Source organism: Hippopotamus amphibius, chromosome 9 (assembly GCF_030028045.1).
Source record: "Hippopotamus amphibius kiboko isolate mHipAmp2 chromosome 9, mHipAmp2.hap2, whole genome shotgun sequence".
Taxonomy (NCBI): domain Eukaryota; kingdom Metazoa; phylum Chordata; class Mammalia; order Artiodactyla; family Hippopotamidae; genus Hippopotamus; species Hippopotamus amphibius.
The window spans coordinates 113,067,354-113,093,555 of NC_080194.1; the positions used below are offsets into that span (position 1 = coordinate 113,067,354).

Consider the following 26,202-nt stretch of genomic DNA (forward strand, 5'->3'; position numbering starts at 1 on the left):
TGGCCATGCAGGGTGAACAGAGGCAGGAGAGAGAATCGAGAAAAGGGGGAGATGTACAAAGTGATAAGGTGTGTGTCTACCTTGAAGTTCCCCTTCAGAGAGCAGGATATAGAAGCAATCAGAAAGGTGCCTGTGAGTTACCTCACTCAGAAAGGGACAGGTCGGAACTAGCCTACATGAATCTGTTAAGGTAAGTCCTTCAGGACTCATTACCCTCTCCCAGGACTAACACTGCTTGCTCAAGTCTGGGTTTATGGTGCAATGACATCTTAGGCAAAGGTGAGGTTTGTCAGTCTCTAAGGTGAAGTCCATGTGTACTAACTATAAGCGGAGGTTGCCCTTTTAGGCACTGCCCCTCACTGAGCATGAAACAAGGAGAAATTAATCTAAAAGACTTTCAAAACCCAATTTAGAGCTGCCAGTGCAACACAGGGGACATTCCATGTTCAAATCTCATCCCTGCCTTTACTAATGGGTTCTGGGCAGGCTGCTCAACGTTCTGAAATGTCCTCATAAGGACTCTGGAAGGATAATTGTCCTCATAGGAACTCTGAAGATGTCTACTTATATCAATTTTAACCGTGCCATTTTAAGTCTTCTGTCATTTATAGATAGTCATTGTTTTACTCTGATGCTTTTATAAAATGAAATCTTCAAGAAGATTCATAAAAAGGACTTTTTGACAAATAAGATTTCTGATGACTTTTAGATCTTACCACTGAACTGGGTGAAAAATCACAAAACTCTAACAGGAAACCTGATGAATTAATGGCATGGGACTGAATGAACTGATAAAAATGATTTATATAATTTTATAACTTTTTGTCTAAAACATTACTGGCTTCTAATCTTTGTTTTCCAGAAAACCTTTCCTCTTATGCTATGACCTACAACAAGCTGAAAAAGTATACCTTTGCATAGTAAATGAAAATGAAGCATTCGTCTTTTCCTCTCTACCTGATCCCTCTGAAATTTTGTCTTCTCTAGCTAGCCCCCTCCAGACTTGATGGCTTCTTGCAACCAGATTACAACCAGTTATACTAATCATTGAAATCTGTCCTCTTTTCATTGTTTTCAAATTGTTTATGCTTTGTGTCTCTCTGCTGTACTATGGCCTTATTAATGTTACTAGCTATATTACTTGTATCCTGTCTGTTTTATAAGATTGTTGCCACTTGCATTACCTAATGTATAACCATGCCTCCAACAAAATGATGGTAAATGTCTTGAGGCAATTGATCGTATATATAACTCTCTATAAAATAATTATAATAGACAATTAGATATGAAGACTCTAGGTATGAAGAAGCAACAAGGGAAAACATTTCCTGGATTATAAGAATAGACTAGTATACAGCAGAAACTAACACAACATTGTAAAGCAATTATACTCCAATAGAGATGTGGGGAAAAAAAAGAGCAGACTAGTAAAACACATGAACCAGAGAATTCTAGGTTACCAACAGGGCCTGATCCAAAAATAGCACATTGGGTAGCAACAAAATCAACAAAATCCTCCTCTGACCTAGGAATGAAAACTCCCAGTGCCTTGGGACAAACTGATCATGAAATGCCTCCCAAACCTTTGTCGCATTTATGACCAAAAGGGGGCCTTGTGTGGGAGTTCCCTGGTGGCCTAGTGGTTAGGATTCCGGGCTTTCACTGCCATGGCTTGGGTTCAGTCCCTGGTTGGGGAATTGAGACCCCACAACCACTGGGGCATGGCAATAAATAAATAAATAAATAAATAAATAAATAAATAAATAAGGCCCTGTGGAAAGGGAAGGGAATGTAGTGTGCCATTCATTCCAGTAAACAACAAACGTTGCCCACCATCAAGCCATCAGCCACAGCAGCCGCCACGCACCCCCTGGCCCCCAGCAAGGTGTGCCCTAAGGGGAATTCAGGATGGAAAAATACAGGACACAGTCTGTGCTCCTGATGCTGGCTAGTTAGGCTGCACATCTAAAGAATAATTTCAACACACCCAGGCTCTTGCATCTTCTTGTACATAGAAAAGCACTAAAATCATTAACTTGAAGTGTCTGGCTCTTGTGATTAGCAAAATCTTTCGATGTTTAAATATATATATTTCTAGCAAAAACTGCTGTATATACTGCCTCCTCCCTTATCTCTTTGGAGCAGTTCCTCAGACCTATCAGATTGGATACAGTCCTTGTTGCTGAAATCTCAGCTTCTGTACACAGGTGCCGAATAGAAATTTGGAGACAGAGATTTGGAGGAAAACATAGAGAGGATTTTGATTTCTCTGCCAGGCAGAGAAGGAACACAGCAGGCTAGCACTTCCAAAAACTGTGCCTCACCTCCCGCCCCAGGAATTACAGGGTGTCTTATAGGTGGAACACGCAGTCCTAGGGTTGGTGGTAAGGATCAAACTAGTAAAAGTCCTGCATTCTTCTTCTTGCATTATTTCAAAACAGTCACCGCTGGCATCAGGCAGTCCGGGTTCGTTTGTCTCTGGGTTATCCGCCTGGGACCATGTTTCTGAAATGCAAACAGCTACAGGGGGCAATTTGCTGCAAGAGAGTGCAGGAAGCTTAAGCACCAGATGTAGGATGCAATTTACATAGAGAGTTAGGGAGTGATACGTATGGGATATAATTTAGCTTTGTGAAGGATAAATCTAGTTACAGACACTACAGGTTAGTAACAGTTAAAACTAGGATTAACACTTTCAGTCCAGTTTATGTTTCTTCTCTAGCCTGTTCACTGTCCCCTTTACTTTCCTTATTCTTAAGAGAGGAAAAACTTCGTTTCTATTTTTGTTACAACATCCTAGGTAAGGTCCCCAAATAAAACTCAAAACACAAGTTGAGTTTAGGCTGTGCGTTTTTTCTTCAATCCGACAAAATCTTCGTTTCTTCTTACTAGCAAGTGCCCTCTGAGATTTGCCTCACCAGTAGTAGCAGGATGGTAATCAACACCCCACACAATGGTAGCAAAAAATAAATAAGCTGAAATGTCTAAAATGTTTGGCATGGTACCTGCGCACAGGAAATGCTAATGTTAATTCCCTTCCCCCAGGAGCAACCAGGAAGTAACCCATGATGGAAGCAAAGGCTCTGAGAAAGCCGGGAAAGGCAGCCCAGGGAAATCTCGGCCTTGGGTTGGCCAGAGTGGCTCCGTCGCTGAAATCCTTCCCTGCCTCGGCTAGGCTGCGCTTCCAGGGAACGGCGTGTCGCTACTGATCCCAGGCGGGGTCGCCCCTTCCCGCCTCCAGACTCCTGGCAGTCTCCCTACACCGAGGATCCTGCTTTCTGCCCTTACGCTTCCGGTGGCTTCGTTCAAACAGGCCGCTTTCGGCGTCACCCAATCAGAATGCTCGATCTTCGGCCGCCGCCCAATGAGCGCGTGGAACAGGGGGAAAAAGGGCGTGAAGCCCAATCGCAGCGCCATCACAGTTGAGGGCAAAGAGGTTAGGCAGCCGGCATGGCGCTCCGGTCAATAAAATCGATAGCTGGAAACTGCCTGTGTTTCAGGCAAAGGCGGTGCAGTAGCGGCGCCGCCATTTTCCCCGAAGGCATCTTCCGGTGCCTTTCACCCAAGTTCGGGCAGGAGTTTCCTGAATAACAGCGAAAGGTTTCCGTTAGCCCCGCAGGCGGCCGATTCCGGTTCCCTCCGGGCCTCCCCAGGCACGCTCCGCCTGGGTGGAGGGGGTGGCTCCCAAATCCAGGGGCCCGTCAGCGCCCGGGGCCGAGGCCGGGACCGGGAAAGCCGTGGCGCTGACTTTGTCGGGTCCAATGGCGCGGCCTTCGGCTCCGCTCCCCGCGCGGGGACCAGGAGAGGCCAGACCCGGCCGGAGAAGGGGAAGGAGGCCGAGGGCGGTGAAGTTTGGGGACGTGGCCGTGTACTTCTCCCTGGAGGAGTGGGGGTGTCTGCGGCCCGCGCAGAGGGCCCTGTACCGGGACGTGATGCAGGAAAACTACGGCCACCTGGGCACGCTCGGTGAGGCCCGCCCCAATCCGCTTCCGCGGGGCCCGAAGGGATGGAGGAGCTGGGGGTGGGAGGAGGGCAGGGAGTGCAGAGTCCTGGTCTGCGACCAGGTTGTGTCAGGGGAGGAGGACGGGGCTTGGCAGGAGATGCCACCGGGTAGATGAATCTACCCAGCGTTATGTACGAGCTGGGCCTCTGACTGGTTCTCCTTCCTCAGGGTGCGCAGGTCCCAAACCAGCCCTCATCTCCTGGTTGGAACGAAATACCGATGATTGGGAACCGGCAGCCCTGGATCCACAGGAGTGCCCAAGGGGGGTAACAGTCCAAAGAAGTGAGTGAAAAATGCCTCTGGAGGGCTTGCAGCCTCTAGTGACTAGCCCAGAGTTTCGGCGGCTAGGGGTACCTATGACCCATGCTCCATTTACTGTGTTCGTTTTTACAACTTCAGGGTTCTTGTCTCTTTGATGTCGTCGAGTCCCTCTTCCAAAGATTCACTTGTCACTTTGTCAGTTTGTAAACTGTCCGTCAGTAATTGTCTGTTGTGGAAATGGATCAGTGAGCTTCTCAAAAGAGCTATTACCCTCCTGCCTCCTTCCCAGGACTCTGCCTCCAGTCTTCTTTCTTTTGGGCTCTGACTGAGAAGAGCCTATACTGAGTTTTCCAGGTTTTTGGTTCAGGGGATCTTGCCCTTCTGGTAGGATGACCCCGATCAGTACAGGAATCTGCAACTCTCCTCAGGATCAAGCAAGTCTCTGATTAAGGCCATTCAGGTAGAAGAGACCCAGATCCACCTACAGGGGCAGGTGCAACTGGCTGGGTTGGAGTTTCTGTGCCTGATTCTCTTTAAGAGCAGGGCTGTCTTTCTAAGATGCGATATATTTCCTTGCTTAAAACCTTTCCGTTTTCCCCAAGGCAGGTTGTCAAATGGCTATCAGTTGTATCTAAGACACTTGGGGGAACTTGGTGAAAATACAGATTCCTGGACCCCATCCCAAAACTACTCATTTACTCTTCTCAAGGTCTGGGAACACATGTATTTTAATAGCCTCAGTTGATTCGGATGTACATTTAGGTTTGGGTCTCACAATGTGGTCCTTAGACCAGCGGCAGTAGCACCTTGAAGATGGGCTGAGTCTGTCTGTCTTATAACCTATAACACTATAATAGGAAAGAGTAGGAGCCCAGTGTTTGTTAAATTGATTTCTCTTTTGTGTCCTTGTAGAAACCAGAAGCAGGAAGAAGAACGAAGAGAAGGAAGTATTCCCGCCTAAGGAGGCACCGCGAAAAGGGAAGCGAGGCCGCCGGCCCAGCAAACCCCGCCTGATCCCCAGGCAGACATCCGGAGGTCCCATCTGCCCTGACTGTGGTTGTACTTTTCCCGATCACCCGGCCCTGCAGAGCCATAAATGTGCCCAGAATCTGAAAAAGCCTTACCCTTGCCCAGACTGTGGGCGCCGCTTTTCCTACCCGTCCCTGCTGGTCAGTCACCGGCGGGCACACTCTGGGGAGTGTCCCTACGTTTGTGACCAGTGTGGCAAGCGGTTCTCCCAGCGCAAGAACCTCTCCCAGCACCAGGTTATCCACACAGGCGAGAAGCCCTACCATTGTCCTGACTGTGGCCGCTGCTTCCGGAGAAGCCGGTCCTTGGCCAATCACCGGACCACGCACACAGGTGAAAAACCCCACCAGTGCCCCAGCTGTGGGCGTCGCTTCGCCTACCCCTCCCTGCTCGCCATCCACCAGCGCACGCACACCGGAGAGAAGCCCTACACCTGCCTGGAATGCAACCGGCGCTTCCGCCAGCGCACTGCCCTGGTCATCCACCAGCGCATCCACACGGGCGAGAAGCCCTATCCGTGCCCGGACTGCGAGCGGCGCTTCTCCTCCTCCTCTCGCCTGGTCAGCCACCGGCGGGTGCACTCCGGGGAGCGACCCTATGCCTGCGAGCACTGCGAGGCCCGCTTCTCGCAGCGCAGCACGCTGCTCCAGCACCAGCTCTTGCACACGGGAGAGAAGCCCTACCCCTGCCCGGACTGCGGACGTGCCTTCCGACGGAGCGGTTCCCTCGCCATACACCGCAGCACGCACACCGAGGAGAAGCTGCACGCGTGCGACGACTGTGGCCGCCGCTTTGCCTACCCCTCGCTGCTGGCCAGTCACCGGCGCGTCCACTCGGGCGAGCGGCCCTATGCCTGCGACCTGTGCTCCAAGCGCTTCGCCCAGTGGAGCCACCTGGCTCAGCACCAGCTCCTGCACACTGGGGAGAAGCCCTTCCCCTGCCTCGAGTGTGGCCGTTGCTTCCGCCAGAGGTGGTCTCTGGCCGTCCACAAGTGTAGCCCTGGGGTCCAGAACTGTAGCCCTAGATCTGCGATAGGGGCGCCTAGCCAGAAAGGCAATGCCCTTTAGCATGGGAAGGAGTGTGTAAGTTCGTTTCATTTCATGGAGGGGCCCAGAAAAGGGAAGGAGCCCCGAGTCATACAGGGCAGAGTCAGGACTAAAACCCAGATCTCTTGCTACACAGAGCTGAACTTTATTCTACCGCGCTGGCTGCCTTACTACGTGTGTCTAGAACAGACAGTCCCAGTAGGAGAGGTGACATTATTTGGTTAAAGTTTTCCAATCTACCCTATCCTAAAAGTATTTGTGTGTGTGGCTATCAGGCTAAAACTTTTCCCCATCTAATTTAGGGGCTTTGTGTTTTCTAGTTTGTGCACGCAGGGATTACCTGTACCCTTGCATGCAGTCAGGAGGGTCCCATTTATGGGGAGCAAGATCTTCCCCTCCTCTGCCTCTTCCTCCATGCCAGGTTTAAACAAACCTGGTTTAGCCCCCTTTTGACAGTATTCCTGCCAAGTGGTCTTCTACCCTTTAAAACCTCCCCTGACAGGGAGCTCACTACCTCACAAGGCAGGTCATTTCACTGTGGGATAGCTCTGACCTTTAGCAGGCCCTTAAGTACCACATTCTCCTTCCCTGGAAGTCTTGCCCAGAATACATTTAAAATTTGATCTCCACGGCAGCCCTTCAGAAAGCTTAACCACAAATACCTTGCCCCTGTGTTTTCAGCATTAATTTGGTCAATCATTCCTTAAAGATAGGTTTTCAGTTCCCATATATGATCTCTCACCAAACAGGTGCTGGTTTTTCAACGTCTGAAGGGTCATACAAAGTAAGCCAGCATCACAGTGTACACTATACCTCCTTGGTCTCTACTTGTTTTGACAGCTCTAGATTGCATTGGATTTGTGGGTGGTGGCAGTGTACCAGGGATTTATTGGGTTGCAGACACCTAAATAACTAAGCTTTTTTTTTTTTTTTTAAACTACATACTGTGAAGCTAAGTCATCTGCACCCTGTGTTTGGCAAGTTGGTTCAGGATGGGTCTGGGACATAAGTGCAGTGAGCTTTGGGAGAAGGTTGATTTTTAAGGAAAAGCAGGGGAGCTGTGGTCTAGCAGCAAGAAATAAAACCAGGACCAGCTTGTTGTACTTTATCTGGTGGATTTGTATTAGTTCCAAGCAGCCAGTGGCTGGAAAATTCTTGAGAACTGGGTCTCACTCCTCCCTGATTCTCATCAGAATAAGGAGACACTAGCACAGAACCTTCCATGAGTCCTCAGTGAACATTTTTCATGAAATGAAGTGAGGCCATTCAAGGAGATTAGAGAGTTAGGTAATTGAATACAAAGCGCAAAGAGTCTATTCATCAAGTTGTGTTCATGCCCTGCCTCCCTCACACAAGCTTCAGATGGCTGCGGTAGCAGCAGCAGTGTGTTTAAACTTTTGATATGCCTCCATGGTACCCATTCCTAAGCAGGTGCACAGTAAAGCTTTACTGAATTCAATAAACAAGGCCTACCGCTTTGCCTTGGGTAGCTGCACCAAATTGGAATTTCCAAACATGACTTATCTTATATTCCAACAGCTGGAGTGGGTCATCCTCCTACCCCTGTTGCTTCCTCCTTCAGTTCTGATATCAGCCCCCCGGGCAGTGTGGCTGGGGCACACAGCGTTTGTAATTACCTCTGTTCTGGTATTTAGCAAGTTGCACTGTAACTGTTTGTTTCTCCTTGGATTGATGGGCTACCCCAAAGCAGGGGTCCTACCAGCTTGGGTTTCATTAAAATGTCTGATGAATTATGTTCCCTGTGGAATTATTGTTTATAAAATGTAAATCTAGTTCCTTGACTGAGTAGACATTTTTACAGTTCTGATGGAAACCTGCCCTTCCCTAGCGGAGATGTATTAGGATTCTGCCTAGCCTCCTGTTTGATTTTACTTTATTTTTTAAATAATCCTATTTACTGTTAACAAGTAATTCTACTTGTTAACTAAAAAAAAAAAAAAATTATTTATTTGGTTGCGCCGGGTATTTGTTGCAGCAGGCAGGTTCCTTAGTTGCAGCTCGTGGGCTTCTTAGTTGTGGCATGCATGTGGGATCTAGTTCCCTGACCCGGGATGGAACCCAGGCCCCCTGCATTGGGAGCACAGTCTTAACCACTGCACCAGCAGAGAAGTCCCTAGCCTCCTGTTTTAGAACTGGCTCTTTTCCCTACCTTTATCACCAGGCTGACCCAGCTATTTCCGTATCTAGGAATTTTAGAAATTTCTTTGGGCCTGAATTGTAACTCATAAAACTTAGGAGTTGTTGGTATGCAAGTCCCAGTATGTGGTCTGTGGAGGGCTGAGATGAGAGACAAGTTCTTAGGTTTCCTAATGCACTTCAGTCCCAGTATTCCTTCGACGATTAACTGTAGTCAGGGGGAGCTCCTAGTATGTTTCCAAGTAATTCTCCCTTCTGCTTCAGGTAGTTGAGTTTCTGTTACCTGCAACCAAAAGAATTAACTAATCCACAGCCCCAATATGGATTTATCTCCCATCTGTCTTCATTCCTGTATGTGAGCTGTGAAGAAAAAAAATCACAGTGCTGCTGAGAGGGGCCAGCCTTTCCACTCCATCCTCAGCTGGACCTTCAACATTGTTTATGTCTTTCATAGGTCCCGAACCAGTGACTGCCTTGTCCTTCACTAAGAGAACACAGGGTGTCAAATAGGAACTCCCTTAACGTTCCACTCCTCACTGGGACTCCAAATTTACTACTGTGACCACCCGTACTTGCTTCCAACCCACCTCAGGGGAAGTCCCTCCTGTGCAAAGCTTGTCAATATAGGTGTGCCTGGATTTCATCTACTTATGTCCTCTCAGGGACTTTGCTTCATCTGTCATTCTCTCTCTTAGTTTTATGGTTTCAGAGTCCCTCTCTGGCCTGGAATATATACATGCCAACCTATAAACATGCTAAAATCTGTCTTTGAAAACAAATTTCCCTTTGGCCTCTGTCCCCATCTCCCATTTTTAACTAAGTTTTTTAAAACAACAGTAGCCTACATTCACTATATCTGCTCCATTTATTCTTTGGCCTACTGCAATAGTATTCTAGCTATTTTGTTGAGCATTTATGGTATGCCATGTATGGTGTTATGCATTTTATATACATGCCAATCTATAGTTTGTACGAGAACCCTGTAAAGTCAGTGTTAGGAGGTGCTCTTCCATGGTCTCTCATGTTACTGCACATCTTGCTGAGTGTGCAGAAAACTACAAGGCTCTGCCCTCAACAAATTCTCAGACTTGAGCCAATTCCAGACCTAGAGCCCCTTGAATAAGGAGAGGCTGGGTGCCCTTGATGAAGGACCATGTTACATTGGGAAAGACATATGCTGTAAATCCTTTTCCTACCCTTTGCCAAATACACCTGAGCCATTTACAAGGGTGGCTGGGCATGGGAGAAGGGAAGTAGCTAGAGTTTTCAGGGGTTCTAATTCCTAGAGATCTAAATGAGAGAAAATCACCAAATAAAAGAAAATAAAATGTTCTTCCAGAAATAAACCCTTATATTTATGATCAATTGATTTGCAACAAAAGTGCCAAGACAATTCAAGGAAAGAAAGTCTTTTTAACAAATGGGGCTGGGACAACATAGAAAAGAATGAAGCTGGGCCTCTACCTTTAACCATATACAAAAATTAACTGGAACCACAGACCTAAATGTAGAAGCTAAAACTATAAAACTTAGAAGAAAACATAAGCATAAATGTTCATGATCTTGGATTAGGCAATGGTTACTTAGCTATGACACCAAAAGCACAAGCGACAAAAGAAGAAAATTGATAAATTGATTCCATCAAAATTAACTTTTGTGCTTCAAAGGACACCTTGAAGAGAGTGAAAAAACAATCCACAGAATGAGAGAAAATATTTGCAAATCATAGATCTGAAAAGGAATTTGCATCCAGAATATATTTTGAAAACTTTTACACTGATACCAAAGACGCTACAAGAAAATTACAAATATTGTGTATGAATATTGATATAAAAATCCTGAACAAAATACAAGCAAACCAAAGCAGTGCATTAAAAGGGTTAACAATCTCTACGACCAAGTGGGATTTATTCCTGGAATTTGAGAATGGATCAACAGACAAAAATTAACCAGTGTAATATGTCACTTTAATAGAATGAAGGAAAATAAAATCATCTCAATGCAATAAAAGAATCTGGCAAAATTTCACATCCTTTCATGATAAAAACAATAAGCTAGAAATAGAAGGAAACTTACTCACCATGATAAAGGCCATATATGAAAAATCCACAGCTAACAGCTTATTCAGTGGTGAAACACTGAAAGCTTTTCCCCTAGAATTAGGAACAATGCCAACCTTTGCCACTTCTAGTCAATATTATATTAGGAATTCTAGCCAGAGCAAGAAAAAGAAATAAAAGGCACTCAAATCAGAAAGGAAGAAGTAAAATTATCTCTATTGACATTTGATCTTTTATCTAGAAAATCCTAAAGATCACACACACACACACACACACACACAAAGAGCTAATAAATGAATTCAGCAAAGTTCCAAGATACAAAATCAACACACACAAATCAGCTGCACTCCTATATACTAGCAATGAACAATCCAGAAAGATAATTAAGAAAACAGTTCAATTTACAATAGCATTAAAAAGAATAAAATACTTAGGAATAAATATAACCCCTATCAAAATCTCAGTGGTGATGAAGTTTTGAAACTAGTTTGTACAACATTGTGAATACACTAAATACCACCCAACTGTACACTTTAAAATGGTTAATTATGTTTTGTCTAGGCAGTATGCAGCTTGCTCCTCTTTCTCTTTTCCTCCCAACATTTTACTTTTAAAGTTTTCAAACATAAAGTTGAAAGAATTTTTCTCAGTGAACACCCAGCTACTCATCACCTCGATGCTACCCATTAACATTTTACTATTCTTGTTTTATCACATAATTATTCATCTTTCTACCAGTCCATTTTCTTTTTTGATGCATTTCAAAGAAATTGTCCTTATCAGTACACTTCACCCCTAAACATTTCAGCTCAAATATCATTAACTAGAGCTCAATATCTATTTTACATATTTTTGAGTTAAACATATAAAATGCACAAATTTTAAGCGTATATTTGCTGAATGTTGACAAATGCACCCGTCTGTGTAACCCAAACCCCTATCAAGATATAGAACAATACCATCATCCTAGAAATTTCCCTCATGTCCTTTCTTAGTCAATCCCACCTCCACCCCACAAGAGACAGCTGCTGTTTTAATTTTGTCCCTGCCATACATTCATTTTCCCTGTGTAAGACGTCATACATCGACTTCCCTGGTGGCGCAGAGGTTAAGAATCCACCTGCCATCACAGGGGACATGGGTTCGATCCCTGGTTCGGGAAGATCCCACATGCTTCAGAGCAACCACTTCCTGTGCTCCACAACTACTGAGCCTGCACTCTGGAGCCCTCAAGCCACAACTACTGAAGCCTAGAGCCTGTGCTCCACAACAAGAGAAGCCACCACAATGAGAAGCCAGCACACTGCAATGAAGAGCAGCCCCTACTTGGCGCAACTAAAGAAAGCCTGCGAGCAGCAACGAAGACCTAACACAACCAATAAATTAAGAACAAAAAACTTCATACAGTTGGATCACACAACATGTGTTCTTTTAAGACTTTTTTCATTTAGCATGATGTCTCTGAGAACTGCTTCTTTTTTAGAGCTAGGAGGGTGCGCCCAGACCCATTAAAAAAAAAAAGCAGATCTATAGGTGCTGAAATTGACCAATCTGTAAAATATATTAAGCAAGGGGAAAAAAAGCAAAGTGAGGTGTGTTTCGTGTGATACTTGTGAGAAAAAAAAAGATATAAGCTTTTATATGTTTAAAATAACTCAGAGGGCTTCCTAGGTGGCGCAGTGGTTAAGAATCCACCTGCCAATGCAGAGGACATGGGTTTGATCTCTGCTCCAGGAAGATCCCACATGCCACGGAGCAACTAAGCCCGTGTGCCAAACAAACAAAAAATAAAATAAAATAACTCAGAAAGGGGACTTTCCTGGAGTCCAGTGGTTAAGGCTCCGCGCTTCCCCTGCAGGGGGCGTAGGCTAGATCTGTGGTTGGGGAACTAAGATCCTGCATGCCTCGCAGCAAGGCCAAAAAAAAAAAAATGTAAAATAACTCAGGAAGGACATAAGAAAATGGTAACAGAAGTTGCCTCTAGGGAGAGGAAAGGGACTAGAGGAGAGACTTTTTGTAAAAAATTGAAGCGTGATACACATACAAATAAGTTCACATATAGCAAGTGCACAGCTCAATTTTCACAAACTGAACACATCTGAGTAACCAGTCCCTAGAACAGGAATCAGAATCTTATCAGCACCCTAGAAGCAAAAAGGTAAAAAAAGGTAAAAAATCCTGATTTTTTTTTTTGGCTGCGCTGGGTCTTCATTGCTGTGTGCAGGCTTTCTCTAGTTGTGGTGAGCAGGGGCTACTCTTCATTGTGGTGCACGGGCTTCTCATTGCGGTGGCTTCTCTTGTTGCAGGAGGTCAGGCTCTAGGCGCTTGGGCTTCAGTAGTTGCAGCACTCGGGCTCAGTAGTTGTGGTGCACAGGCTTAGTTGCTCCGTGGCATGTGGGATCTTCCCGGACTAGGGATTGAACCTGTGTCCCCTGCATTGGCAGATGGATTCTTAACCACTGGACCACGAGGGAAGTCCTATCCCCATTCTTAATAGCTTGTATTAGTTTTGCCTCTTTTTATACTTTATATGAATAGAATCATATATACTATTTTGTGTCTGGCTTCTTTTGCTCAGCATTTGTCTACAAGACTCATCCATATTATGCATGTGGTTGTAGATCATTCATTCCCTGAACAGTATTCCATTTAGTGAATATCCCAATTTATTTATTCATTCTACTGTTGTGGACAGTTTCCAGTTTGGGACTATTTCAACTTGTGTTGCTATGAACACGTGAGCACATGCCCTTCAGTAAAAATACTATAAATTCCTAGGTGTATATCCTTCATTTCTGTTGGGTATACACCGAGGAATGGAATTACTGGGTCATAGGGTATGTCATATATTCAGCTTTAGTGTGTACTGACAGTTTTCCAAAGTGATTGTACCAACTGATACTCCACCAGTAGTGTAAGAGTTCAACACTTATGAAACTTATTTTTGACTACATATCGTTTTGCATTTGGTTATATTATGAAATAAAATGCAAATTCACATGAACTTTAAAGGTAGCTCTTCAAAGTGGTTTCCCTGTGGGGATGAATAGCTTTTTGTTACATCTCTAGAACTTTCCTTCTCTGATTTTTATGGATATTTTGCTGGAAAAGTTTGAAAACAGTCTTTAACTTCTGACATTTTAATGATGTGTCTTTAGTGTGAGTCTCTTTCGGTACATCTTGTTTGGGACTCGGTTGTCTGGTTCCTTTGCCAGGTTAAGAAAGTTTTCATCCTTTATTTCTTCAAGTAGGTTTTCTGTCCTTTTCTCTCGCTCCTCCCTCTGGGACCCCTGCAATGTAAATGTTAGTCTGCTTGCTGTTCTCTCAGTGGTCCCTTAAACTATCTTTGTTTTTTGTTTTGTTTTCTTTTCTTTCATAATTGAGATTTTATTGGTTGTTTTGAGGATCAGTACACAGACATTTCAACTTGTATACAATTGTACACATACATACCAAAAATCTAAAAAATCATGTAGTTGTATATACACTAATATGTATAAAGTAGATAACTAATAAAAAATTTAAATAGATAACTAATAAAAAATTTATTTTCCAAAAAAAAAAAAATCATGTAGCTGTGATTTTTTTTTTTTTGGCCATGCCACGTAACTTGGATCTTAGTTCCCTGAGCAGGGATTGAACCTGTGCCCCCTGCAGTGGAAGGGCAGAGTCCTAACCGACTGGACCACCAGGGAAGTCCCATGATTCTTTTCTGAATAGTTATTCCAGTGACTTTCCAGCTTAAAATTTGGAGGCAAATTTTCCTTAATAGGATATCAAGGACCAATATCTTCAAAGGTTGATATGCTGTTACATCATAAATCCCACTAATTCACAATTTACAATCATATATACTACATACTCAAGTTTTCAATCGTTCACAGCACATTAACAAAGTTACTAGAAAAACTGGACTACCGTAACAAAAGATGTTACAGAGTGCACAAAATTCTGACCAGGAGAGCCAAAATCAAGGAGTGGTTTGTTTTAGGAAACAATTCTATCAAAAACAGCAAGGGAAGAGAAGTAATTTACAGTGTTCAAAACATTAAATGCATTAAATACAAAGCCATTTAGTATGCTTTGTATTATAGGATGGAAGAGCTACCCCATTTATGGAATGTTAAGCTGACACCCAAGACAATCAAAACCGCCCATATTCAATATCTCACTATTTTCTGGTTGTACCAAAAAATAAACAACCAGCAAATAATTTCACCTCTTAAAAAAAATCATTTACAGCAGCAACATGGATGGACCTATAGATTGTCATACTGAGTGAAGTCAGACAGAGAAACACAAATATCACATGATAATGCTTATATACGGAATCTAAAAAAAATGGTACAAATGAACTTATTTACAAAACAGAAATAGAGTCACAGATATAGAAAAATTTATGGTTACAGAGGATGGGGGAAGGGAGGAAGGGATAAATTGGGAGATCGGGATTGACATAGACATACTACTATACATAAAATAGATAACTAATAAGGACCTACTGTATAGCACAGGAAGCTCTATTCAGTATTCTGTAATGGCCTACATGGGAAAAGAATCTAAAAAAGGAGTGGATAGGGACTTCCCTGGTGTGCTGCGTGCCTGCTGGCTGTGAATGCCAAGAGCCTCTTCGAAACTGGGCTCACTGGCCACTGCCGCTCTTCCCCCCATCACTGGAGCTGCTGGGACCCACAGCCAGGGCCTTATTCTTGTATTTTTGGATTCCCTTTCCTTTTTTTAAAAAAAGTATTCTATTTGGCTGCGCCGGGTCTTAATTGCAGCATGAGGGATCCAGTTTCTCGACCAGAGATGGAACCCTAGCCCCCTACATTGGGAAAGCAGAATCTTAACCACTGGACCACCAGGAAATTCCCCCCTTTTGCTGTTCTGAAGATCACTCGTCCGTTTTTTTGCATTCTCTGATTTCCAGCTGATTTCCACTAGTGTATTTTTCATTTCAGTTAATAAATTCAAAATTCTAAATCTTTCTTTTTCATATCTTCTAGCCCTTTGATGATTTCCTCACAGATTACCTCACCAGATTCATCCACTTTTCTCCTGAGTTCAGTGAGCAACTTTATGACTGTTACTTTGAATTCTTTATCTGATAAACTGCTTGTCTCCACTTCATTTAGTTATTTTTCTGAAGTTTTGTCTTGTTCTTCCCTTCTGAAGATATTCTGCATTTTCATTTTGCCTAACTCTCTGTGTTTATTTCTACATATATCAGCTTCATCTCCCAATCCTGAAAGAATGGCCTTACATAGGAAGTGTCCCGGGGGACTCAGTGGTGCAATCTCCCCTGGTCAACAGAGCCAGGTGCTCCAGGGGTATCCCCTGTTGTGGTTGGGCAGCAATTGTTGCAGGTGTGTTGGTGGGTGAGGTTGGTCCCCAGGCGGACTTGGCTGTGATTGCTGCAGACACCCTGATAGGAGGGGCTGGTCCCTGGCCTGGCTGTCTACAAGACCTGGCTGTGACTGCCGTGGGGCAGGGGTGCTGGTGTGTAGGGCAGGCCCCCTGGGTCCTCAGGGGAAAGCAGGGGCAGGCTACATGGTGTTAGCCAGGCTGATGGAGAGTGATAGAAATGTCTCACCAGCACCAGGCCAGCTACATGGAAAGAAAGTAAAAACAAATGATGTCTGCCAGTGCTTCCATCCCCAGAGAAAGTTCCACCAGATCCCTGCCCCTCTGACGCACGCCCTGAAATCTGTCAATGAATCTCCTTCTTGTATGACCCAGAGTTTTCAAGCTGCTGCCTCTGTACGAGACTTAGAGCAAGTGCGTTTCTGCCAGAGTCCTTTAAGAGCGGAGTCTCTTCCCTTTCCCACAGCCCCCAGGCTCTCCCAGATGTAAGCCCTGCTGGTTTTCAAAGCCAGATGTTATGGGGCTTGGCTTCCCGGTGCAGGTCCCTCAGGCTGGGGAGCCTGATGTGGGACTTGGACCCCTTGCTCCTCAGGGGGGACCTCTGCAGCTGTTATATCCCTCCCGCTTGTGGGGTGGGGGGTTCTCACTAGACCAGGACTCTGACCCCCCCTACCTTTCTCGATGTGGCTTTTTCCTTATATCCTTAGTTGTAGAAAATCTGTTGTGCTAGTCTTCAGGTCAGTTCTCAGAGACAGTTGTTCTATATATAGTTGTGGCTTGGTGTGTCCCTGGAAGGAGGTGAGCTCAGGATCTTCCTACTGCACCATCTTGATTCAGAACTGAAAACAATCTTAAGAGATGATCTGACTCATTCCCCAGTGTTATTACTTATTTATGAGCTGTAATTTGAACACAGGTTTTCTGTTCGAGGCAGGGTCCAGGTAGTGTTATAATTACAACTATAAGCTCCCATTTATTGAGTACCTACTTTGTGCAAGGCGCTACCCTAAGCACGTAGCTGAACCTAAGTTCAACCAAAACGGGAGCCAGACGATGGCTCTGAATCCAGCTCTGCTGCCCCGTGAGCAGTCACCTGCCCCGTCACTCAGTTTCAGCGTCTGTAAAAGGGGAAACATCTGTGACCTTGGAGCACAGGCCAGATCAAATACTGGTAGGAACCCATTTCCACGGCCCACGGGGCTAGCCCTGCCCGAGTACCAGAGCTCACTCCCTAAGCTCCAGAACCCGCCTGAGTCTTGCCCTTGGGCTTTTACTCACCTCCAAGCCCCAGATATCCGGACCTGCCCATAAGAGGTCTCATGAGAGTAGCAGAAATGAGTACCTTTACTCCGTCAGAACCTGTCTCTTAGATGCCAGACCGGGAGAAGCCAAATCAAGAAAGATACGGCCGCCGCTCACTGCCGGCCACCTCCAGATCTGCCGCTGCTTTACTCTCGGCCTTTCAAACAGCCCGCCCCGGAAAGGCCAATCAGAGCCTTCCTTCTTCCCCAAGCGACAGGCGCTGTCCAATCAACGCACGTTATCTATCGGCTAGTTACGCCGTGGAGTCCAACCTCCCTGCGGGTTTGCCCCTTGGTACGAAAGGGCAGCGAAGAAAGGCCTGGGATGGTGAGGCCCGAGAGGCGCCATCTTAGTTAAGGGCAGGACTGCGGGCTCTTCAGGGCTTCTTCTGAGGAAGGGCGGAAACAGCCAATTGCGTTTCCACATTTTCCGGAAGCTTCTCTAAGGAGCACGGAAAGATTTCCCATGGCGCTGTCCCCGGTCCCGGTCCCTTCCCGGTGGCAGATGTGCCCAGGGAGGCTGGGACCCGGCGGACGAAGGAAAGGGGCGCTGGAGCCCTGAGGTTCGTCGGTCGTGGCAGTGTTACATCTCCCCGGAGGAATTGAGGTGGGGGGCGGGGGAGGGGGGTCTGCGGCCTGTGCAGAGGGCCCTGAACCCGGACGTGATGCGGGAGACCTACGGCCTCCTGGGCGCGCTCGGTGAGGCCCGGGGGCCCGGCCAGGACCCAGTAATCTGTGGGAAGGTAGGGACTGATGTGCCCAGAAGCGATGGGCTGGAAGTGTGGAGCACTGAGCAGGCGCCCCCAGCTCTCCTCTCCGGTTCTCAGCCAAGCCCAGTGTTAACCTTTCGGAGGATTTTCAGGCCCCAAACCCACTTTTACCTCTTGGGTGGAAGGAGAGGTGGAGGTGTGGAGCCCAAAGGCCCAGGACCCAGATCTCTGCAGCTGTCAGCAGAGACGAGGGAAAGGTAGCAGGTCTTTCACTTCAAACCCCAGGTCATGATCTTTGAGAACCCCCTCCCCGACGCGGATCCTCAGCACACACTCCCCGCTCCGGAGCCCCTCCGTGTCTCCCTGCCCCTCAGCACCAGAAAGGTTCCTCTCTCACTGCACAATGGCTCAACAGAATATAAATTGGGACTGGTAGTACTCGTGGGACCGCCTTGCCACCATCTCTTAGCAAGGCACCTTCCAGTTCTGGTTCTTGGTGCATCTTCAGCCACCCGTTCTTAGTGTTCAGTCCTCAGGCTGAGGTTCCTGGTCCCACTTTCAAGTCCCGCTTGCAGTTACTTCACTGAGAATCACTCACCTAACTGGTTTTTCTTTCTGGATTATTTCCTCCCTTAGTGCATTTGCTTTCTGGACTGTATCTGCCGCTCCTCAGAGACAGACTGAGTACCTCAGATGCAAGAGCCTATTAAAGGAGCTGGTGCTCACTCTGCAGGATTCCCTGGAATAGAGGGCACGCTTTGGGCCTGTCCGCAGTGGGGGAAGCACATCCAGACCAGAGGGAAGTTCCTGGATGACAGCTGAAGCCCAGTACGCTTTGGAGAGAGGACTGAGGGCCCAAGGAGGGAGATTTCCCAGGAAAAAAAAAAGATTTGAGATTTGATGCTATCCCTGGTATTGATAATTTGCAACAACTTAAAGAAGCAGGGCAGATAATGCAAGGAGAAAAGAAAAACAGAAGATTTAAAGGATTTCCCTGCTGGTCCAGTGGGTAAGACTCTGCATTCCCAATGCAGGGGGCCAGGATTTGATCCCAGGTCAGGGAACTAGATCCCATGTGCCGCAACTAAGAGTTTGCATGCCGAAACTAAAGATCCTGCATGCCGCGATGAAGATGCTGCGTGCCTCAACTAAGACCCGGGGTGGCCAAATAAATAAATAGAAAGTTCAAGAAAAGCAAAGAGTTGACAAGAAAGGAAATATAATCTCATATATAAGAAATGTTATTTACAATAATTTATTGCAGTATGTTAGGAAAAGAGGTGAAAGGAATAGGACTAGAAGTTAAGTATCAAGTACCACAGACCGTAGTGTCTAAAATGAGCATATCAAGAAAAAGCCATTTTTTAAAAAATTCTATTTTTAAATGAAAGCTCCAGAAAAAATGACTAAAAGTGTATTGAATCAGTTTAGGACGATGAAAATTTTCTGGAATGGATGGTGGTGATGGTTGCATAACACTGGGAATGTACTTAATACCACCGAATTTAAAAATGGTTAAAATGATTTTTTAAAAAAAGGTTAGAATGATAACTTATGTATATTTTACCACAATTTTTAAGGAAAGGAATGATGTTCAGATCACCATGTTACAACATGGATGAACCTTGAAAACATTAAGCAAAATAAACCAGACACAAAAGGATGAATATTGATTGTATGATGCCACTTTTATGAGGTACCTAGAATAAGCAAATTCAAAGAGATGTAAAGTAGATTAGAAGTTACCAGGGGCTGGGGGGAAGAGAATGGGGAGTGACTGTTTAATGGGTTTCAGTTTTTTGAGTTTTTTTAAATAAATTTGTTTATTTATTTACTGCCGAGACCAGCTCGGCGACTCAAGGTGAGTGACGGGTGCCGCAAGCTTGAAGAAGACACAGACACAGACTGAAGAGAAAGATGGGACCGGGGGACTCAAGACCTCTAGGATCAAGCGCTCCACTGACTCATCCCAGGCTGCTTTTATTGAGTTCGTGGGCTAACATTCTCAGGTTACACTCATAAACAGTCAAAGGCCTCACATGATTGAGGCAATTATCTTTGTTTACTTCCTGGGTCCGAGCTGAGCAGGTGTGGATTTGAGCTGGGTGTGGAGAGCAAAACAGCCCTGGGGGCAGGAGACCTCTCTCAGATATTGGGGGTCTGTGCCCCACCCGTGTTGGCCCCTCTGCGACTGTGCCTGTCTTAGGTTGTTCCTCCCTTGAGGAATCTTACCCGTCTCTGGCTAACCAGTCCTCCTCCAGGGCCAAACACGGTGATATAAGGAAGGCTCTATGCACCACCCCTGTTGGCCCCTCTGCGGCTGTGCCTGTCTTAGGTTGTTCCTCCTCTGAGGAATCTTACCCGTCTTTGGCTAACCAGCCATCCCTCAGGACCAAACAGGGTGATATTAGTCTCCACGCCCCGCACCCTCAGCTCCTCCACTGCTCAAGCAGGACATTCTGAATCCCATCGCTCGGCCCACATACTTCAACACTTTCAATGCTTCAAAAAGGTTCCAGAATGTCTTCCCACAATTTACCTTTATTGGCTGTGTTGGGTCTTCATTGCTGCACATGGGCTCTCTCTAGTTGCTGCGAGTGGGGGCTACTCTTCATTGTGGTTCGCAGGCTCCTCATTGTGGTGGTTTCTCTTGTTGCGGAGCAGGGGCTCTAGGGCGCATGGGCTTCAGTAGTTGCAGCACATGGGCTCAGTAGTGACGCATGGGCTTAGTTGCTCCCCAGCATGTGGGATCTTCTTGGGGTAGGGATTGAACCCGTATCCCCTGCATTGACAGGCGGATTCTTAATCACTGAGCCACCAGGGAAGTCCCCAGGTTTCTTTTCGTGATGATGAAAATCATGCTTTGTAAATAGGCGGTGATGATGGTCACACAACGCTGTAAATGTAATTAATGCTACTGAATTGTAAACTTAAAAATGGTTAAAACTTTTTGCCATATATATTTTACCACAATAAAAAATTATGTATTGACTGGAAAGGGCTCACGAAGAAACATTCAGGGGTGACATCAATGTCCTACATCTTGTTTTGGGTGACATACATTTGTCAAAACTTGACAAGTTTCACACTGAAGGTCAGTGCATTTTACTGTATGTACAATATAATTCAAGTTAAGAAAAAGTTTAAAGTAGCTGCCTCTAGGGAACAGGGGGAAAGGGTACAAGGACTGTCTTTTTTCATTATAAACCTTTTGTATTACTTTTAAAAAAAAAAGTACTTGTGGAGATCTCATCCACACGAACGAACCTGAATGTGAGTGGCACGGCGGAATTAAGAAAATTCACACAAGAGTTTAGGAAAGCATGGGGTCACAGGACTCAAGACCAAGCAAGTCAAGAGTCCCGAGCTCCGATTCCCATAGCGTATTTATTGAGAAAGATCAAAAGCATTCTAGCATTCTAGCAGAGACTGGATTATAAATCACGATAATGGACATCACAAGGCATATGCTTCAATTCGAGAAAAAGCAGAACACCTTGTTTTTTATGACTACTAGGGGAGATAGTTAATCTTCAACTCAGAGCTGGAGCCATGGGGCTATGTGGCTGCTTTATCTCAATCGGTTTTCCTTGAGACTAGTTCATGCTTGCAGCCATGTAGCCGGTCATGTGTTCTCCGGAGGTTACTCCAAGTCATTGTGCTCTGTGTCCTCTGTGGTTCTCTACAAGTACTCTAATTAATTTGTAAAATTTTTAAATATAACTTAAAACTTCCCCATTCCACTTTCAGCCTCACCAAGCACCTTCCTTCGCCGTCGATTCCAGTCCAGAGACTGAGCAAGCCGAGCTATGGGTGCAAGGAGTCAGGTCGGCTCTGCAGCTGGGGGCCCAAGTGTACCCTGTCTCTACCTCGGCTGCCCCTAGGGTTTGGCCAGGTGTGCGCGTCTTCCCGCAGGGACCCGGGACCGGCTTCCGGATCCGCAGTCTGGAGGCGTGGAGGGAGAGCATCCGGGGACACACCGTGCCTAGATCCTCGGTGGGTTCCAGAGCCGACCCACCGAGACTTCCGGGCGAAAACGCCCCGCCGGTCCCACCTCGCGGCACAGCCGCTTCCTGCTGTTGCCGCCAATCACTGGCCGCAGCGCAACGCGGGCGGAGAGAGTGGTGGAAGCCGCGGGCCCTTCCATGTTTTTTGAAGGCAAGAAAGCTCCCCTCGGCTCCCCCTCCCTTAAAAGCCACCTGCACGGCCATTGTATTTAAGGGCAAGTGGACGATCAGAAGCCAGACCGGCGCCATGTTTGATACGGTCAAGGGATGGCGCTCTTAAGGGCAGCCAGTGATAACTGAAGCCAGGATGTCGCCATATTTTCTGAAGGCACCTTCCGGGTCCCTTAACCCGGGTGTCTGTGTCCAAGCTGCCATAAAGTGAATAAACACCGAGGGGGTCTATTTGTCTCCCTCAGAATCCTGAGTCCCAAACAGCCAGCCCTGCCACTTCGGTTCCCTTGGCTGCGTTCGGAGGCCGGGGCTGGGCGGGGCCCCGGACTCGGAGCCCTTCCTGTGGACGACGAGAGCTGAGGCCGGGCGCGGGGACCAGGCGGCCGCTGCTCGGGGTTGGGAGGCCCCATGGCGCCGCCCCCAGCCCCGCTCCTGGGGCTGAGACCGGGGGAGACCGGGCCTGGTTGCAAGAAGCCCTTGGCCGTGAGGTTCGCGGACGTGGCCGTGTACTTCTCCCCGGAGGAGTGGGGGTGTCTGCGGCCCGCACAGAGGGCCCTGTACCGGGACGTGATGCGGGAGACCTACGGCCACCTGGGCGCGCTCGGTGAGGCCCCGGGTCAGAGTCCCCCTCCTCCTTCACTGGGGTTCACAGGGAAGATGACATAAGGACCCAGAGGATTGTGAGCCCTAATCCCGCGCTATTCCATCAACAGCACCAGCCACCTCCCATCCCCAGTGCTTCAGGTACCCTCTCGGGAGTCCTTCCATTCCGCATCCACTTCCTTCAGGCAGGAGAACTGCAGACCCTGTGCAGGTTGAACCTAAATTCTGAGGAGGTGCCCTCACTCTGACAGGGGGAATGCCATCTTCCCCGGGCAGCCTCTCAGGCCAGCACTGTGATCCCTGTTCTCTCCCAGGATTCCCAGGCCCCAAACCAGCCCTCATCTCTTGGATGGAACAGGAGAGTGAGGCTTGGAGCCCCGCCGCCCAGGATCCTGAGGAGAGGGAAAGCCTGGGAGGAGCTCTGAGAGGTGAGGGATGGTCCCAAGTTTCTCTCCACCCCGGCATTCCAGGGCTTCCTGTGTAGCACTGTTTTCTTTCAGATCCCCACCTCCAGCATCCCTAAAGGGATGAAAGAGCCAACACATGTTGGATACTAGAGAAGGAAAAGAGGCAGACCCGATACAGAGTTTGCAGAACTTGGGACAGTAGTCGAGCCCAGAGTAAGATAATCAGGAGCCCAAGTCTGAGACTCCCTCCGGAAGAAACGCTGCTCATCCTCCCCTTTTCAGGAACAACTAAAACCCCCTACGAATGAAAGCAGCTTCAGGTCTGCCTTCCACATTCCTCAAGCAAGGCAAAGCAGCACAGGAGAAAATGCCCAGTAATTGACAACTTGGCTCTTCATCCTGCACCATCCCTCAACTGAGTGATCTTGAGCAAGTCTTTCCTTCTCTGTAAATGTCTTAACCCTACAAAAAATTGAGAAACCACAATAATAATAGCTATTGCATATTGACCATTTACTAAGCGCTTAAGATGCTTCAACTCAATCCTCCCAATAACTTTGTGAAGTAAAGAAACCATTATGATTCTCAAATGACACATGAGGAGCCAAGGTGCAGTAAGTCACTCTTGAGAGATTTGAACCCTATTTACCATTCTTCAGAGCCTGTGTGTTAATCACGGGGCAGTACTTTTCTGGCACCTCCTTAAGTAAAAGCATCCTATAACCTGAGACAATATAAGCAAATGTGTTTTAAAATGTAATTTGATTCCCTTTTCCTAGGAGATACCCCAAACAAAAAGGAAGAGGAACCCAAGCCAGCTCCAGGAGCCAAAGTACAGAGAAAGACTCCTGGGAAGGAGAGGCCTGAAGAGCCAGTTAAACACAACCCTGACATGACCATCAGCAAAACCTCGGCAAGAGCACAGGCACCCAGGAAAGCCACCTGTGACCAGAGCGCAGGTGCGCAGCCCCCAGTCCCAGTGCCCAGTGTGGATGCTCAGGCCAGCCAGCGGCGCCACGTGTGTGCAGACTGCGGCCGCCGCTTCACCTACCCCTCGCTGCTGGTCAGCCACCGGCGCATGCACTCGGGTGAGCGGCCCTTCCCCTGCCCCGAGTGTGGCATGCGCTTCAAGAGGAAGTTCGCTGTGGAAGCGCACCAGTGGATCCACCGCTCCTGCTCTGGGGGGCGGCGGGGCCGGAGGCCCGGAATCCGGGCTGTGCCTCGGGCCCCGGTCCGAGGTGACCGGGACCCGCCGGTGCTGTTCCGGCACTACCCGGACATCTTTGAGGAGTGCGGGTGAGCGGCTCCTGCCGGCTGGGCTTGAGCCTGACCTCGGCGCCAAGGACTGACTGGGCCCTGAGGGAGGCTCCCGAGTCAGAGATTTGGGACCCAACATTCATCCCTTGGGCTTCCTTCAAGGATCCCTCAAGTTTCCAAACTTGTAAAAAGAAAAGTGCCTGTAAAGATTCAAATAGATTAAACTTGACACCTCCTCTCCCTAGTCTTTCTAAAGAAAAAATGAAGAGAGTGAGATGCTGGACTTTTCTCAAAGTGTTATCTCAGTAGCAGGTGCAACCAAGGTCATGTGCAAACACTGTCTGCCCCCCCAAAAAAAAATCCCCACTGCTTATGCTCAGCAGAGGTTAATGCCAAGGGGGACTAAGGCTGAGGAGGAGGCGTCAGATGGAGGGCATGGTCTAGCCCCAACTAACTGACACCAACAGGAGGCCCAGGCAGTGAAGTGGGTGGAAAGAGTACAGAAGCACCGGGTGCAGACCTAGTCTACAACTTGTCCCCAAGGCATAGCTGGTAAGTCACACACCCTCCCTGAGCCTCAGCTCCCTCCTCTGTAAAATGAGGATCAATAGTATCTACCTCAGAGGGTTACTGTGAAGACTGAAATTGTAACGAGATAATATGTATGACAGTAAATGTGCAATAAACATTTGTTGAAAGACTGAAAGTGATTGTTGATATTTTATACTTCAGACCGTGAAAAGAAGTCTGCTAAGGAGTCAGGGATGGATGTCAATAGCTGTGTTTTACAGAGAGTAAACTGAGGTTCCAAGTTTCACCACTGCGAGACAGCAAAGCTGGAAATTGGCACTGTGCCCACAGATATCTACCACTTCCTATGAGCAGTCAGATCTGGGCAGAACACGGGTCAGGGGTTCAGGTGACGGTGAAGTGAGGAAGCCAGCCTCACCTGTCTGGGGGAGTCTCAGCAGGAAAATGAGAGCCCCACCAAGGCCACAGACCTTTCATTTAGAAAGGGCAGTCAACATTCCCTGTGCATATATTGAGTGGCTTCTGTTGGAGAGATTGTCAGGTGATAAGGGAATCCCAAGGTGAGGAAGGCTAATTTCCTTCATTCAGCAAACACCATCTGAAGCCTTTGTGGAGTTTTGTGTGGGGCTCCAGGGACACACTGACTCGGGTCCAATATTTAAGACAGTGGTTTTGGCTGTGGTGGAGGAAGTCCAGAGGCACCACCTAACCCATCCTGGTTGGTGAGATGCCAGGAAATGCAGCTTAGAGGAGGTGGTTGTGCTTACCATGGCATTAAGTAGGAATTGGTGTGTAGTGAGATTTTCAGGCAGAGGAAGCAGCAAAGGAGCCTTATTTCCTAGGAAAGATAAAAGATGGACACAGCATGGAATCGATGTTAAGGGCATGGGCTCTGGAGTCAGACTGTCTGGGTTCAGATCCTGACTCAGTTGCTTTACAGCTGTGCAATCATGGGCAAATCACTTCTTGCTTCAAGTCACCTCTCTGTGCCTTAGTTTCTTCATCTATAAAACCTGGATAATAACAGCATCTACCTCATAAGACTGACATAACGATTGAGACAATATAGAATGGTGCCTTGTACATTATTGTTTAATAAACATTGGTTATTGTTATTATTCAACTACAACACAAAATAGTATGTGAAGAGGACCAAGAGGAGACCTGGGCAGGTCTTCTGAACTGAGGAAGGTTTCCTGGAGGAGGTGGTTCAAACTGGCCTTGAAGGATGAGAATGATTTTAACCAGGATGGGCGTGTACAGGGAATGGGAGGCAGTTCCACTTGACTGAAACA

The 26,202-nt window shown here is 47.0% G+C and overlaps 1 protein-coding gene and 1 long non-coding RNA gene across 2 annotated transcripts; both read left to right on the forward strand.

Moving 5' to 3' along the window:
• The first annotated feature begins 3,340 nt into the window (after positions 1-3,340).
• Positions 3,341-25,082, forward strand: LOC130861005 (zinc finger protein 689). Its single transcript, XM_057749513.1, has 9 exons — positions 3,341-3,966; positions 4,172-4,285; positions 5,177-6,359; positions 16,628-16,657; positions 17,727-17,964; positions 21,847-21,991; positions 22,471-22,713; positions 23,027-23,140; positions 23,899-25,082. The coding sequence occupies exons 1-9, from the start codon at positions 3,762-3,764 to the stop codon at positions 24,417-24,419; spliced, it is 2,793 nt and encodes a 930-aa protein (XP_057605496.1). The 5' UTR covers positions 3,341-3,761; the 3' UTR covers positions 24,420-25,082.
• Positions 17,652-20,947, forward strand: LOC130860259 (uncharacterized). Its single transcript, XR_009055387.1, has 3 exons — positions 17,652-17,784; positions 18,568-18,940; positions 19,779-20,947. It is a non-coding gene; the product is annotated as an uncharacterized LOC130860259 (long non-coding RNA).
• Positions 25,083-26,202: the final 1,120 nt, after the last annotated feature.

Bases quoted from the DNA above. Each gene is read 5' to 3' on its own strand.
- LOC130861005 (XM_057749513.1), top strand. From the start codon at position 3,762: ATGGCGCGGCCTTCGGCTCCGCTCCCCGCGCGGGGACCAGGAGAGGCC. The intron at 4,286-5,176 runs GTGAGTGAAAAA...GTGTCCTTGTAG, and splicing joins GGGGGTAACAGTCCAAAGAA to AAACCAGAAGCAGGAAGAAG. The intron at 17,965-21,846 runs GTAGGGACTGAT...GTCTTCCCGCAG, and splicing joins ACCCAGTAATCTGTGGGAAG to GGACCCGGGACCGGCTTCCG.